Source organism: Protopterus annectens, chromosome 10.part0 (genome assembly GCF_019279795.1).
Source record: "Protopterus annectens isolate FY-2018-M chromosome 10.part0, PAN1.0, whole genome shotgun sequence".
NCBI lineage: Eukaryota > Metazoa > Chordata > Ceratodontiformes > Protopteridae > Protopterus > Protopterus annectens.
Window position 1 is genome coordinate 407,504,173 of NC_056744.1, and position 13,872 is coordinate 407,518,044.

General features: G+C 43.9%; 1 protein-coding gene across 1 annotated transcript in view; it reads right to left on the reverse strand.

Moving 5' to 3' along the window:
* Positions 1 to 13,872, reverse strand: part of TPR (translocated promoter region, nuclear basket protein) — a gene marked incomplete in the record, with an annotated part of 1,837,142 nt that overhangs the window by 1,580,170 nt on the left and 243,100 nt on the right. The window contains 1 exon segment of the mRNA XM_044085316.1: positions 6,241 to 6,438. Coding sequence (XP_043941251.1) covers positions 6,241 to 6,438 — 198 coding nt within the window.

Here is a 13,872-nt window from a genome sequence, read left to right on the forward strand (position 1 = left end):
GCATGGAGAGCAGGTGTACCCCTCCAGGAAGTAGTAAAGCAGTAAACAAACCACCCTGGTGGAATCACATCAACAGACTGCATAACAGAAGTAAAAAACATCATGGAAAAAATTAGGTGTGCTGCACCTAGAAGGATAAAAGCACTCTCAAACTAAACAACTCAGACGACAAAGTCTACTCACGCCAAATTTGAGGAAAATGTGGCTTCCCAGGCCAAGAACAACAAAGCATTATTTAGCTATGTCTGCAACTTCAAAGGCAACACACAATTGTGTGCAGAGCTCATTATTAAATACAGCCACCTATACTAAGCCAGAAGATATGTCAAACTTTAACAGCCAACAAAAATTCAGCATCAACTTTACCCCCACCCTCCTTCAGGAAATACCATCAAATACAATTCCTACTTTCACTAGGGAACAGGTCCTTAGTGCTCATGAATGCAGAACAGCAAGAGTCAACCTTCTGCACAAAGGCTGGCCAGCTGCAGACGCTGGAAACTACAAATCCACAAGTCTCAATAGTCTCCTATGCAAAGCCATAGAGAGAATTATTATGGAAATGATCAATAATGATGCAGGAAACCTCCAGACACTGGACCCAACTTTGTTTGGTTTCATCAAGGGGAGGTCATGCCTATTCAACCTAGTGAACTTCTTTGAGAAAGTCACCAAAGCAATGGGATGATGGCAAAACTGTGCACACTGCCTACCTTGACCTGGCCAAGGCATTTGACAATATCCCACTCTGGTATTGACAAACTCAAATGGCCAACTATAAACTCTGACTATTCATCAGGTGACATAAGTTGGCTCCCAGACAGGACCCAGGAAGCTGGAACTGGGGAGTTCCCCTCTACAAAGAGACCACTCACAGAGTCCCTCTGGGATTCGTCCTGGGACCACTCTTTGTTGGCATTTACTTCCCTGAAGTAAAAGTCAATGTCAGTAGCCTCTGGCTGACGACTGCAAACTGGGAGCAATCAAAATTCCCCACTGATACAAGTATTCTCCAGGAAGGGCTGACAGACAAACAGCAGGTGACTGAGCCATAGACTAAAACTAAATGCCAAGAAATGCATAACATTACCCTTTAGGAACTTAACTATCATACTGACAACACACCCCCAACAGTTGACCCAGCAGTCAAAGACTTGGGGACACAGACATTAATGTAGCCTTTGACCATCACGTGTCTACAGTAGTGAGGAAAATCATTCTATGTTGTAAAAGTTAAAGGTATAGCATCTAGGCCCAAGGAGATGACAGTTCCACTGTATTTAGCATTCATCAGACCAGTCATTGAATACAATGCCTCCTTTCCCATGTACCTACCCCTAGGCACATCACAACTGGAATGTGTACAGGGGTTCTTCACTAAAATACAGGGCACAAGTGACATGTCCTATGAAGAACACCTCAAGGCCCTCTCTCTTTATTCAGTCTCCTACACGCTGTTGAGAGGAGATCTATACCTAGCATACAGGATACTGTCAGACCCCAACTTGAAGGATGAGCTGCACAACCACCAAACAGCACAAAAATTAAATCTTGCCTGTGATATAAGCAGGAATTGCTGGAGATACAGGTATGTTTCCCAGAGACTACCCCTTCTCTAGAAGGGCTCCCATTGATGTAAGGCAGAGTACCTCCCTAAACCCAATTCAATTGTTACTTAGACAACTGGAAAGAGAACAGGAAATTCCTCCCTGGTTTGGCAGTTGTCTTTTATGGACACAAGCAGCCTGTAAATGGTTCATCTCCTAGATCCCTGCTTATACTTACCAAGGGTACCAAAACTTGTCAGAGATTTGGGATGCACAGCTAGGCTTAAAAAGGCCCTTGTGATAGTTAGTCTAGTACAGACCTATGAACCTTTAACTGCAGACCATGAAACAGCTGCACAGATAGCATCAAGAGGGACACTACTGAAGACAAACTGAGAGATGCAGAAACAGCTTTTGCAAAGTGCTCTTTTGGTTTACAAGGCAAGGACTGTCCTCTACACTTATAAACAAAAGCTATACATTCAGACAACTACTTGGACAAAGTAACCTTGGAGACACTGGAACCCAACCTGGACTTGGAGGAGAGAGTTGGTCACACTTTTGAAAGTTTCATTACAACACAAGTAGAAGCACAGCTGGTAGTGAATGTCTAGAATGTACAACTGATATTCACCTTTGATAGAAAAATTGGGAAAGAAAACTGGTAAATGGATAGTCTTATTCAAGGAAGATGCATAGGTCACCTTGGGAAGAAATTCTGGATTAGTTCTGAGAAAAAACATGTCCTTATGAAAAACAATATGGAAGCTTACATAAGGCGTGTAACACTGAAATCCTCATAGATGATGTAACCGCTACCAGAGTGCTTTCAAGGACAGAAATTTGAGGTCAGCAGCACTTGCAGGTTCTTAAGTGCTAGCAAAATAATTCTGTCCCAGGGAGGTACAGGATCTCTCAATGGGGGAGATGAAGTCTCTTTTAAAAAGGATTCTGAAAGAGTAAGGGAATCAATGCCTGTAGAACTGCATACCCACATGAAAACTGGAAAGAGCGGCTAACTGGACTTTCACAGAACTGGCCCATGACTGCAAAATAATGGACCAAAAACTCCAAGACAGAGGGAACTAAGACCAAAAAATGATCCAGACCCTTGCAGCACACCCAAATACTAAATCTTTTCCACTTTCTTCTGTAAATCTTCCTGGTGGAGTGCTTCTGAGAAGAGGTTAGAATGTGAACAGCAAAGCATCTGGAATTTCTGGCCATTATTGAAAGTGGAGGAAACCAAGTGGTCAGATTGCGGGATGTGGTGTCCAGGTGAGAGATCAGATCCATACTGAGACTCAACACACCCAAGGTGGGTGAACTAAGTAAGGCTCCAAGAGAGGGGAGCCAAATCTGACTGGAACAAAAGGGGGGCTATGAGAATTAATCTTGCACTAGGCTGCTTTCCAAAGAAATCTGGTTGTGAATGGGGTCACAGGATAAGCATAACTGAGTTCTGGGGGGGGTTAAGAATAGAACAGAGCATCCCCATAGGGACAGTTTCTCATGTGGGATCATGACAAACATCCTGCTAAATTTAGTACTGGATGGGGCTGCAAACAGATCACAACAGGTCTGAATATCTCTGATGCCACTGACGGCTTGAGACCCCCATCCAATGTGGCAGAACGATTGAGCCACTCAATTTGCTCGCTAAAATATTAAAGTTCCGTGAGAAGTTGCAAGAAAAAAGCTCTAGGAAGATCTTGCCTACTGTCACAACTGTAGGGCTTCCCAGCATAGGGGATAGGAACATGTTCCACTTAGCTTGCTGGATGTACCAGACAGACATTATCTGAACAGTGATCATACTTGTGGGAAGACGGTCCCAAAAGACCTGCAATGCATGATTTCTCAAAATCCTAAAATAACTTGTAACTTTGGTGAAATATGTTCAGGAACCACAGATCCTAAGTGATGACTTCCTAAGTTTATGACAATACATTCATCTCTCTCTCACTCTCTCTCTCAGGGAAGGAGGACAACAGGCAGAGAAAGGGAGGTAGGTTGGCTAAATCTTTCCCTTGCTTGTCACTCTTTTCTGAATTTCCCCTTTTGCCTGGCCAAGTTTTGTGTTCCTTAGAGTACATAGGGCAAGATTTAACTTCCTGTATGGTACTGCCATTCTCCTGTCTCAAATATTTCTTCAACATGAAGTACAAAGAGAAGGTCTGCAGGTACTATTTGCCTTTACTTAGTCTGAAAGGGGCTGAATCCTCCATCGGGCATGTCTTTGAAGGGCATTCAGACTGCTGCCCAATATGACGCATTTAAAACATCAGTTTTTGAGGTTTGGCTACCCAAGCAAACAAATCAAAGTTCAAGCATATCCTACTTCTGATACCTATCCTGTTCCCACCTGTCCCCCTCATTTGGCCTCTTTCTTCAGCAAGGACTGCTAACAGGTAAGCATGTGGTTTGCCAGTTCAAGGCTCTGAAAACAGTGTAAAACTTTTTCCCAAATATTTAAAGTATTCAATTCCCCTTACCATTGGAAATAGAGTCCCCTGGATGGAGCCAGTGAAGATTCCTTGCTAGAATTCTGGGGTACCCATAGCTTAGCCCCACTACAACAGTCAGGTTTCCTTGGGGAAGGATGGGGGTATTTGGTTATATAGATGCACCTGTCAACACATCTTCCAGGACATCCATGACTGGTGGAACAGCACATGCTCTGGGCTCAAGCAGGCCCAGGAAAGTCCATCGGAGCTGGGCCTCCAACTCTTCAAAACTTCCCACTGGTACTCCATTTTATGAATGCTGCATTCAAAGGAGAGGTCCTCTGATGGAGAAGAAGGCAAGGTGTCATTCACATGTGGCAATAGAGTATCAAACATACATAAATCAGTTCATCTGCTTCAAAGTCATGGGAATCAGAATATTGAAAAGGTTTTACTCTTAGACAACACTCTGACACCAAGGATTCCTAGTGCTAGCTGTTTTGACTTCAGAGAGGTCATGAAATCCTAAGCCAGCAGTACAAGTACCTCAGTAGAAGACTGGGAGGTAGAAGGAACTGTGGCACTGCCCAACTTAGGGTGAGAATCTAGCTGGCACGTGTGTGGTCCTTGGTTCCTTGTGCCTCAGGGATTTGGATGCATGCTCTCTACAGATATTCATGAGGTGACAAGTCCAAATATCTCTGCCAAAGAACCTAACTTCTACAATCTAATCAGTCACAAAGGCTTTTCACACATGGAACTCCAAAAAGATTCAAGGGAAACGAACCTCAAACTACACAGCAGCTTTAGCTACAGAGCAGACCTGAAGTGAAGTATATACACCAGACAGTGGAACCAAGACAGCACCCACAAAAGTTCAGATGCCAAAATCTCAAGGCTGTCAGCTGTTGATTATGCAAGAGTATTCAAGCAAGCCACTGCCCTTAACAGCTGCTATTAAGACAGACATTCTAAGTGGTGATGAACATACAGCTTGAAGTGAACCCCCAGAAACTACTCCCAAGAACAGGCATGGAAAGACTTGCAGTGGCATCACCTAAATTCCCCTACAACCCCATAACACACAAACTAATATAATACTTCAAGTCTATGGAACAGGCACAACCACCATTCAGGCAACAGTTAAATCCTGACCTAACGTACACTTTAAAATAACCTCTAAAGCACAGTAACTTGTGGGATACATCTGGGTTGCTTGGCGAGGCTTACAAAAGCTCTGGCGATCATTAGCCTAGCATAAACCTAAGAGTCTATATAAGAACATATTCTCTAAGCTGCTTAAAAGGAGTTTTAATTGCTTTATTTGATGCACCATTCTTAAGGCTCATCTTAACTTAAATTTCTTAAAGGATATGGATTACAGCAAACTTGACACTACTGGTTAACAAACAACAAGGAAAGAAATTACTACAGTCAAGAAATAAACAGCAGTTTTAAACTGGAAGAAAGGAACCCAAAATATGTAAGACAAATGAAACAGTCCAAACTAAAAGAGGTTTCTAACAAAAAAAATATTACTACCTTCCAAAGATTCTTAAAGCAGGAATTCACATTAAGTGCAAAGAAAAGGAAAGCTTGTAAAGAACAGCAATACATAGTCATACTGTGGGAAATCAACTTGCTTCCAAAACAATATCAATACAGCAGCCCCCAGAGAGGACTAAAGCAGAACAAATTATGAAATCCTAACCACTCACAGTGACTCGGGGGTATCAAAACTGCAGAGGACAAAATAAAACTTTTACCTTTTCGTGACCACAGAGGCACAAACTTTACCCAAACCAAATTTATCTTTACATACTTACTGTTCACCTACATTTTTAAAGTAAAGCCTTTTCCAAAAAAACTTTCCAGGGCATCTCTCCAAACAGCTGGCTAGAACACAGTCAAGGAAATCATGAAAGCTTATGGCTGACCAGTTTAAATGAAAATTATTTACATTTAGGCCACAGCCACTTTCTGAATTAGTTGAGAGTGGAAACAAACTTGTACAGTAAAATAGCTGTAAGAACCAGCAGGCATTGTAAAAACTGCTACCACCACTAATTTCCTGTGTGTATGCATACATAGACATGCACATTTTTTTTGGGGGGGGGTGCATTTACTTCGTCACTATGTGATACTTGTTATACTGCATTTCAAACTATTAAAATAAACCAGTGAGTGTGTGCGTGTGTGTCCACACCAGCCATTGTTTTAGCAATGCACCCTTAAAGTGAGCTTACTTTCATTGCTTGCTCTAGTTTGGCAGATAAACTCAACACAGTCTTTTGCAGGCGTTCATGCTCCTCCCTCTGGCGCTTCAGGATTGGAGCTTTGGCTTCCACTTCCATCACAATCTCATCTAGGTACTTGTTTATTCGTTTATTCTCCAGCTTCTCCATCTGCAGCTGTTCTTGTGCTTCTACGTAAGCATTGTACAGCTGTGGAAACAAAAAAGTACAGTTAACATACATCTGAATGGCACACAGCACATTTTACTTCACACCAAGACAGTTTAGAGAGATGTGAAAATACTCCAGGAGGAAAAGTAAACAAAGTACTGTGAACCTGAATGGACCCATCACAGCTCAGTAAGACAGGCATTCAAACTGCAGAATGCTGCAAACGGCACAGCTCTCAATACAAAGTTATTCAGAACTGTAAAGCTAAGTCCCCCCCCCCCCAAGAAAAAATACATTTAATCAGTTCTCACACTAAAAAGAATAGTTGTGCAAAATCTTACCATAACCATAGATGTCCTCCTCTTCCATGCTGCAGTATTGTAGGTGTGGGATTTCCTGCCCTCAGGCGACTCGTACGTCGACTTCTATACAAAAGCATCAGCTTGGCTGTTGCAGTGTGTGTGGGACGTCACACGTAGCAGGGCCAGGGTTAGCATTTTGGGGGCCCCCAGCAAATGTCAAGTTGGGGGCCCCCTAAGCACTTAATGGATCATCCTATCAATGCCATCCATCCTACCTAAGCAACATTTTATTTCGTGCTGCAAACTTTTAGTAGTAGTATCCACAGACAGACCTGTAGCTACCACCTCTTACATTACAACAGGCCTAAGTATCACATTATCACTACGTTGACCTGTCTAACAAAGGGGCAGTTACAGTTACTGGCACTTAGTTGCAACAATGATACATTGCAACAACTCTATGTACAGGTTCTGGACTTAAAGTGAAATAATGACTGGGCCTACATTTCAACCCCCACACACACACACACACACACACACACACACACACACACACACACACACACACACACACACACACACACACACACACACACACACACACACACACACACACACACACACACACACACACAGCCTCCAGTTCTCTCCTGATCCCACCCCCCCTTTTGGGCTCGCCATACCATGCACGTTGCATTTTCTTCCTTTTCTCACATTTTGCCTTACACTCTTTTTACACAATCTTTTCATCTAATAATGGCTTGAACAGAAATTACAATTAAGGAAAGAAATTCACTGTTGCGGTTTAGCGTTAGTTTTCCTTACATTCTTTCAACACACCTTTCCTGAACAAGACAGCACAGTAATAACCATTTAGGAAATAACTCAAATAAGCCAGGGCCCAAGAAGCCAGGTATACAGGTGGTCTGGGATGCATTTTAGAGCATTTTCTCAACATTTTACTCCAATGGTGGCCTAAACAAAAATCATGAAAAAGAAAAGAATTTCAGCCTTATTTTTTTTTCTTTCAAGGAAGACATAAGTTGTGCTCAAGGTTTAATTTTCAAAACTTGACAAAATAGTACCTTACAGTAAACTAACAAGCCAGTAGTTGTGAGAATACTTAAGTCTTATCTGGGAATACTGCCTACCTCCCTAACCCCCTACAAAAAACAGTCACTGCCTATGCATCTCCTCTGGTGTTAGACTGGGATGAAAAAAAGATATTTAAGTTGCCTTAGTCATATTTCAAGTGGCTGCTGATATACATATAACAGCATGTTCTTCACCCCTAGCCCTCAAAGAAGCCACATGTATATGTGCCCGATACGCAATTGTGAGAATGATTTCAGTAATATATTTGAATTTGTTGCTCCTAGACAGTACACCTGTCTTGCACAAGCTATAGTAACCTTCTTTGTACACCTCTGAGGTCTGTGAGAAACACTGCCCACAGCTTAAACACGAGCTATAATGACTTCATGTGCACACCTCTAAGGTTTGACTGCGATGAAAATTAAAGATGTAATAACCACACAATCTCCAGCCTCTCATAACCCGTAGCAGTTTCTGTACATACATATATTTGAGCAGGGCTGGTTTTAGAATGGGTGTGGTTGTAAACAGAGGCCATCATCAGCTTTATCCTAAAAGGGTCATATCTCAGCACCATTCAGGCTAAACAGCATATTCAGAAAACTGATATATTTTTTCTCCAACCAGCAACAGCTTTGGTGGGGGCCCACACAGAGTAAAGGCTGATTAAGGGAGTCCCCGTTATCCATTTACAGTCTGATGAGTGGGGGCCACCAGACTCCAAGAATATCTACTGCAAGTGTCTGAATGTTCTGTGATGTAAGTTATGTCTTACTTTCGAAATATAATTACTTGTTAGGTACATTTTTTACTGATACGATACACAAAATAATGTCTCTGTCCTGGCATTACTGGGTGTATGCACAGACAAAAATCTGATATTTTTTATACAAACACACACAAGCCACAGCAGTACTAGTTTTCTACTTATTTCAGCAAACAGCAATACATTGTGCAACACTGGTACTGCCACACCAGATCAGTGACTGCTGCTTAGCAGTCGTCAAACAGCAGAAGGGGCAAGATTTATCTCATTGAGGAGTAATGCATACCTGTCACTGTCCCTGATTTCACAGACCTTCCCTGACTTTGTTCATACTTTTGCTTTGTCCTTCGTAAAAAGTCTGATTTGCTGGAAAATCATTCAGGATTACAAACATTCAATCAATCCAGACATCTGAGTTTTATACTTATTGTCCAAAATACATGTTGATGCAAAAGATGTTATTCTAGTAACTTTTTAAGTGAATTAGAGTAATACTTAAACATATTCTTGATTCTGACCCTTTATTCTATTATTTGTGGGATTGCACTGAATTTGTACGCAAAGAAATTGAGAGGTATACTATCTGGTGTTGTGTTCTGGTAGTATTTATAAAACTACCTGAAAAAGAAACCATCCCTAATGATCGGAAGCATCAGCTCTTCTTAAAATCCAAAGTTTGCACTGAGGTAAGTCACTGGGCTGCTGATGTCTCTAGTGCTGACCTTGCTCATTTTTATTAGCTTCATCCCAACAGGATCAGAACTCAACCCTGCTCATGTTAAAGAGCATAATTAGGAAATTAATACATTTTTTCTTCCTCATTTTTCCCCAACAAGCAGAGGCTTTTGTGGGGCCACCACACAGTCAAAGATGATTAAGAGGGTCCCTGCAGCCATGGATTTTGCAGGGACTTGAAGCTGGCTACGAAGTTGGTTTTAGTGGAGAAAACGTCCAACAGCAGGGTTTAACTAAGCCAGGGGCACTACGTCAGTGGTAAAATATTTAATGGAATTCTGATGCCTGTTACTTGACTAAGCAATACTACAATCAGACATATCTTTGAATTTTAAAGGAAATATAACAAAAGAGTTATTACCATCATGATTTATTAAGTATACAAGACTGTGGTACTAGCTTTCGCTGGCTTTACAGACATGTTACAAAATATCAGGATAAGATAACTTGCTTTGGTTGGGGCCCCCAGCGACCGCAGGGTTTGCTAGTGCCTAAAGTCGGCTATGCACGTAGGGCCATAAATCAGGGGCCTTAAATGTGACGTCTGCACGCACAATCCTAAGAACTTGAAGGCCAGCAGGTAGAGAATAAGGCCCCAGCAGGAGGGATGCCAGTTGTTTACAGGTGTGTGACTACTGCAATGTAGGTGGTACAGGTAAGAAATAAGACATGGGGGGGGGCTGGTGGGCAGGAAGGAATACTGCAACATGGAAGAGAAGGACATCTAAGGTTATGGTAAGATTTTACACAACTCTTCTATTCCTATGTTGCGGTATTCTAGGTGTGGGAGCATACCACAGCTGTACAGGATGAGAGGGTGGTGGTAGATGAAGAGGGTTCTACAAGACCGTACAGGATTAACTTGGCGAATCCTGTCCTAGCTCTGGAAACTTGGTCCAGTTTGTAATGCTTGGTGAAGGTGTGGATAGTGGCCCAGGTGGCTGCTTCCAAAATGGATGCTGTGTCTTGGCCTTTCATGAAAGCCCTTGAGATGGCCACAGCTCTAGTGGAATGGGCCTCGATTCCCCTTAATAGCTTTCCTGATCCAGCATGCAATGGTTTGCTTGGAGAATGCCTTGCCCAGGGCTCTGGGGTGGAAGGAGACAAAGAGTTGGTTAGTCTTTCTGATGGCCTTGGCCTTGTCCAGGTAGAATTCAAGTTGCCTGTGCACATCCAGGGAGTGCAGTATCCTCTCCCCTTCGTTAGTGGGTGAGGGGAAAAAGGTGGGCAGATGAATGGATTGGTTAAGAGAGATCACTGACCACCTTAGGCATAAAGGAGGGGTTGGCTCGCAGGTACACCCTCTGTCTTTGTGGAAGACTGTGTAGGGGGTCAGGCCATTAAAGCCTGCAATTCTGACACACTTCTGGCTGAAGTGATAGCCACCAGCAGGACAGTCTTCCATGTACACATCTGTAAGCACTTTTTATCACTTGACACAGGTAGTTTAGAACCTGTGGAACCTCCACAGAGCTAGGGTCTCCTTCCCTTTTGCAGACACCATTTTGCAAATCTTTCCCATTTAGCCAGGTAAGATATTCTGGTGGTAGGTTTCCTTGCCTCCCTTAGGACTGAAAACACGTACTCGGAGTAGTGGTGTCTAAAAGGGATCAAAAGTTTATCACCCACAGAGTCAGAGACATCTGTAAGTGTGGGTGCAGGAGAGTTCCTTTGTCTTGTGTCAGTAGGTCCACCTTGTAGGGTAACTTGAAGTGATTGCCCTTGGCTAGTTTGTGAAGTAGGGGGAACCGGTGCTGCCTTGGCCAGTAGGGAGTTGCTTAACAAGATTTTTAGTTTGTCCTTCTGAATTTTCAGGAGGACTTTCTGAATCAGTGGGAAAGGGGGGGGGGGGCATAAAAGAACTTCTCCTCCCAAGAGATGATGAAAGAGTCCACTCTTCATGCTAGAGGGGAGTGGATTTTTGAACAGACGTTCTGCAGTTGCCTGTTATGGGGGGAGGTAAACAGGTCTGTTTGTGGAGCACCCCACCGGTGGACTATATCTAAGACAACCTCCCTGTTCAGCATCCATTCGTGCTGAGGTGAGGAGGTCCTGCTCAAGAGATCTGTTTGGTGGTTGTCCTGTGAGGGGATGCAGACCACCTGCAGGACTAAGTTGAGACAAGAGGCCAAGTCCCATATCAGAAGGGATAGACTGCACAGCTAATAGGCCTTTGTTCCTCCCTGCTTGTTGAGGTACCACATCACTGTGATGTTGTTGGTGACAATTTGGAGCACCCCTGGAACCAGAAGGGGAGTGAAGGTCTTTAGAGCCAAGAAAACTGCTGTCATTTCCCTGATATTGATGTGTTTGGACTAAAGAGAGGGATGCCATTTTTTCTTAAATCCTGTAAAAGGCCAGAGTTGCTCCCCTACCTGAATCTGAGGCATTTGTATGCATAACTTAGGTTAGGGTAGGGGGCTGTAGTAGGAGCCCTGGTTTCAATTGCACTTGCTGGATCCACGTGCTGATTTCTGTTTTCAGACAGGGAAGGAGGGGGATGGCCTGTTCTAGGGGATGTAAGTGCTGGGACAATATGTTCTTCAAGAACCACTGCAGCTTCCGCATGTGCATTCTTGCCAGTAGTAGCATGAGGATAGTTGCTGCCATTAAATCCAGGAGACAAAGAAAATGCCTTGCCGTCACCTTTTGGGATAGTAGAGCTTCCTGGAAGTTAAAGACAGAACATTGTCCTGAGGTAGAAAGGCCTTCACTGTGTCTGTTCTGATTCTGCAGCAGAGAAAAATCTTGTCCTGGCTTGGGATCAGAGAGGATTTGGGGAGGTTGATGGTGAATCCTACGTTCTGCAGAAGGGAAATGGTGAAATGTAGATGCTTCAATAGAGCATCCCTGGATTCTGCCAGAATCAGGATGCCATCCAGATAAGGGTAAATCTGTATCCTTGAGTTCTGCAGAAGGCAATGGCTGGGGCTAAGCACTTTGTAAAGACCCTGGGGGCCTTAGATAAACCAGAGAAAAAGTCAGTAAATTGGAAATGAGAGGAAGGCCCAGAGAAACGCAGGAATTGTCTCTGGGAATTCTTGATGGGTATGTGCAGGTAGGCTTCCTTTAGGTCTAGGGTGACCGTGAAGACCTTGGCTGGAATGAGAGGCAGCAGGGTGGGGAGAGAGAGAGTATTTCTGAAAGAGGGTACCTGGAGATGTAGGTTTGTAAAGGACAGATCTAAGATGGGTATTCCAGGGGCCATCCTTTTTGGGGACCAGGAAGAGACGGGAGTAAAACCCCTTTTGCTTCCTGTCCTGGAGGAACAGGTTCTACGGTGCCTATCTTTAAAAGATCTGCCAGAACTTGTGGCATGAAATAGGCCTGGTTTTTGGGGAGGAAAGGGATGCCTCTTCTGGGTGGTTTCTCTTTCCAGGATAGGAAGTACCCTTTTTGGATAATGTTTAAGACCCACTGGTCTGAAGTGATGCATTGCCAAAGGGGGAGACAGTGGGAAAGGCTGGCTGAGAGGGGGAAGTGGGTAAGGCAGTCACATTTCTGGGGCCTCCTCTGTCCTGAAAGGGCTGTCTGGGTTGCTGTGGTGGAGCAGAGGATCTGGAGTTGGTAGGTCTTCTAGCCCCTCTCCTGGACCTGGAAGAGGAGGACTGGGGAGTACGTCTTACAAAGGTGGCTTTAGCAGGGTAGTTCCCATGATACTTGGGTATGGGCGACACCAGCAAGTGCTTAATGTCCTGGAGTTCTCTGTGGTCCAGAGGGACGTCCAGGATTTTAGCCTTGAAATCCTCGGGGAGGTTCTGGAGTCTTAGCCATGAGTACCTCCGGAGGGCTGAAGCAGATGCTGCAGACCTAACGGATGCTTTTGCAGCATCGTAGCTGCATCTGATGGAGTGCCTGGCTACCTGCTGGGCCAAGGAAAGTTTGGATGAGATGTCCGTCTTGCTGGGACTGTCAGGTAAGGAAACCAGCATGGAGGGGCTTGAGAGACAAAGTCTAATGCATACTTGGTCATGTGAGTCTGATCTTCTACTTTGGCTTTCAGAGCCATAAACTAAGTATATACCTTCTTCCCCATTCTAGCCATAAACTAAGTATATACCTTCTTCCCCACTCTATCCATGTACTTACTGTCTTGTCAGTGGGTAGTAGGGAGGCAGAGGGCAGCAGTCTAGACTGCTTATCTGCCATGGTGGCAATAACAGCTGGGTCCGCCAAGGGTGGTTTAACTAAGAATTTGTGGTTCTCTGGTACTTTACAGAAGTGGTCAGGACACTTAGGGGCCAGAGGCTGGGAGTCAGGGGCCTAAGAGGCCGCAATGAAGGCATCCAAGTAAGCAGGCAGAACAGGGGGAACTGCTGAAGGGGAGGGCAATTCCACTTGCAGCAGTTCGAAGTACCTTTTTTGGGTGTCAGTCATTTGGGAAGTATCCCATTTAAAGTAATCCATCTAGGTGATGGTCTCACCAAAAGTAATGTCCTGAGAGGGAGAGTCCCCCTCCACAGATTCCTCATCCGGAGAGTAATATTCTTGGGGGAGGCAATCTGGGAAACATAAAAATGGGCTATTCTGATGATGAGAAAGAAGAGTCACATTCTTCTTCCCTGATTTGAGGGG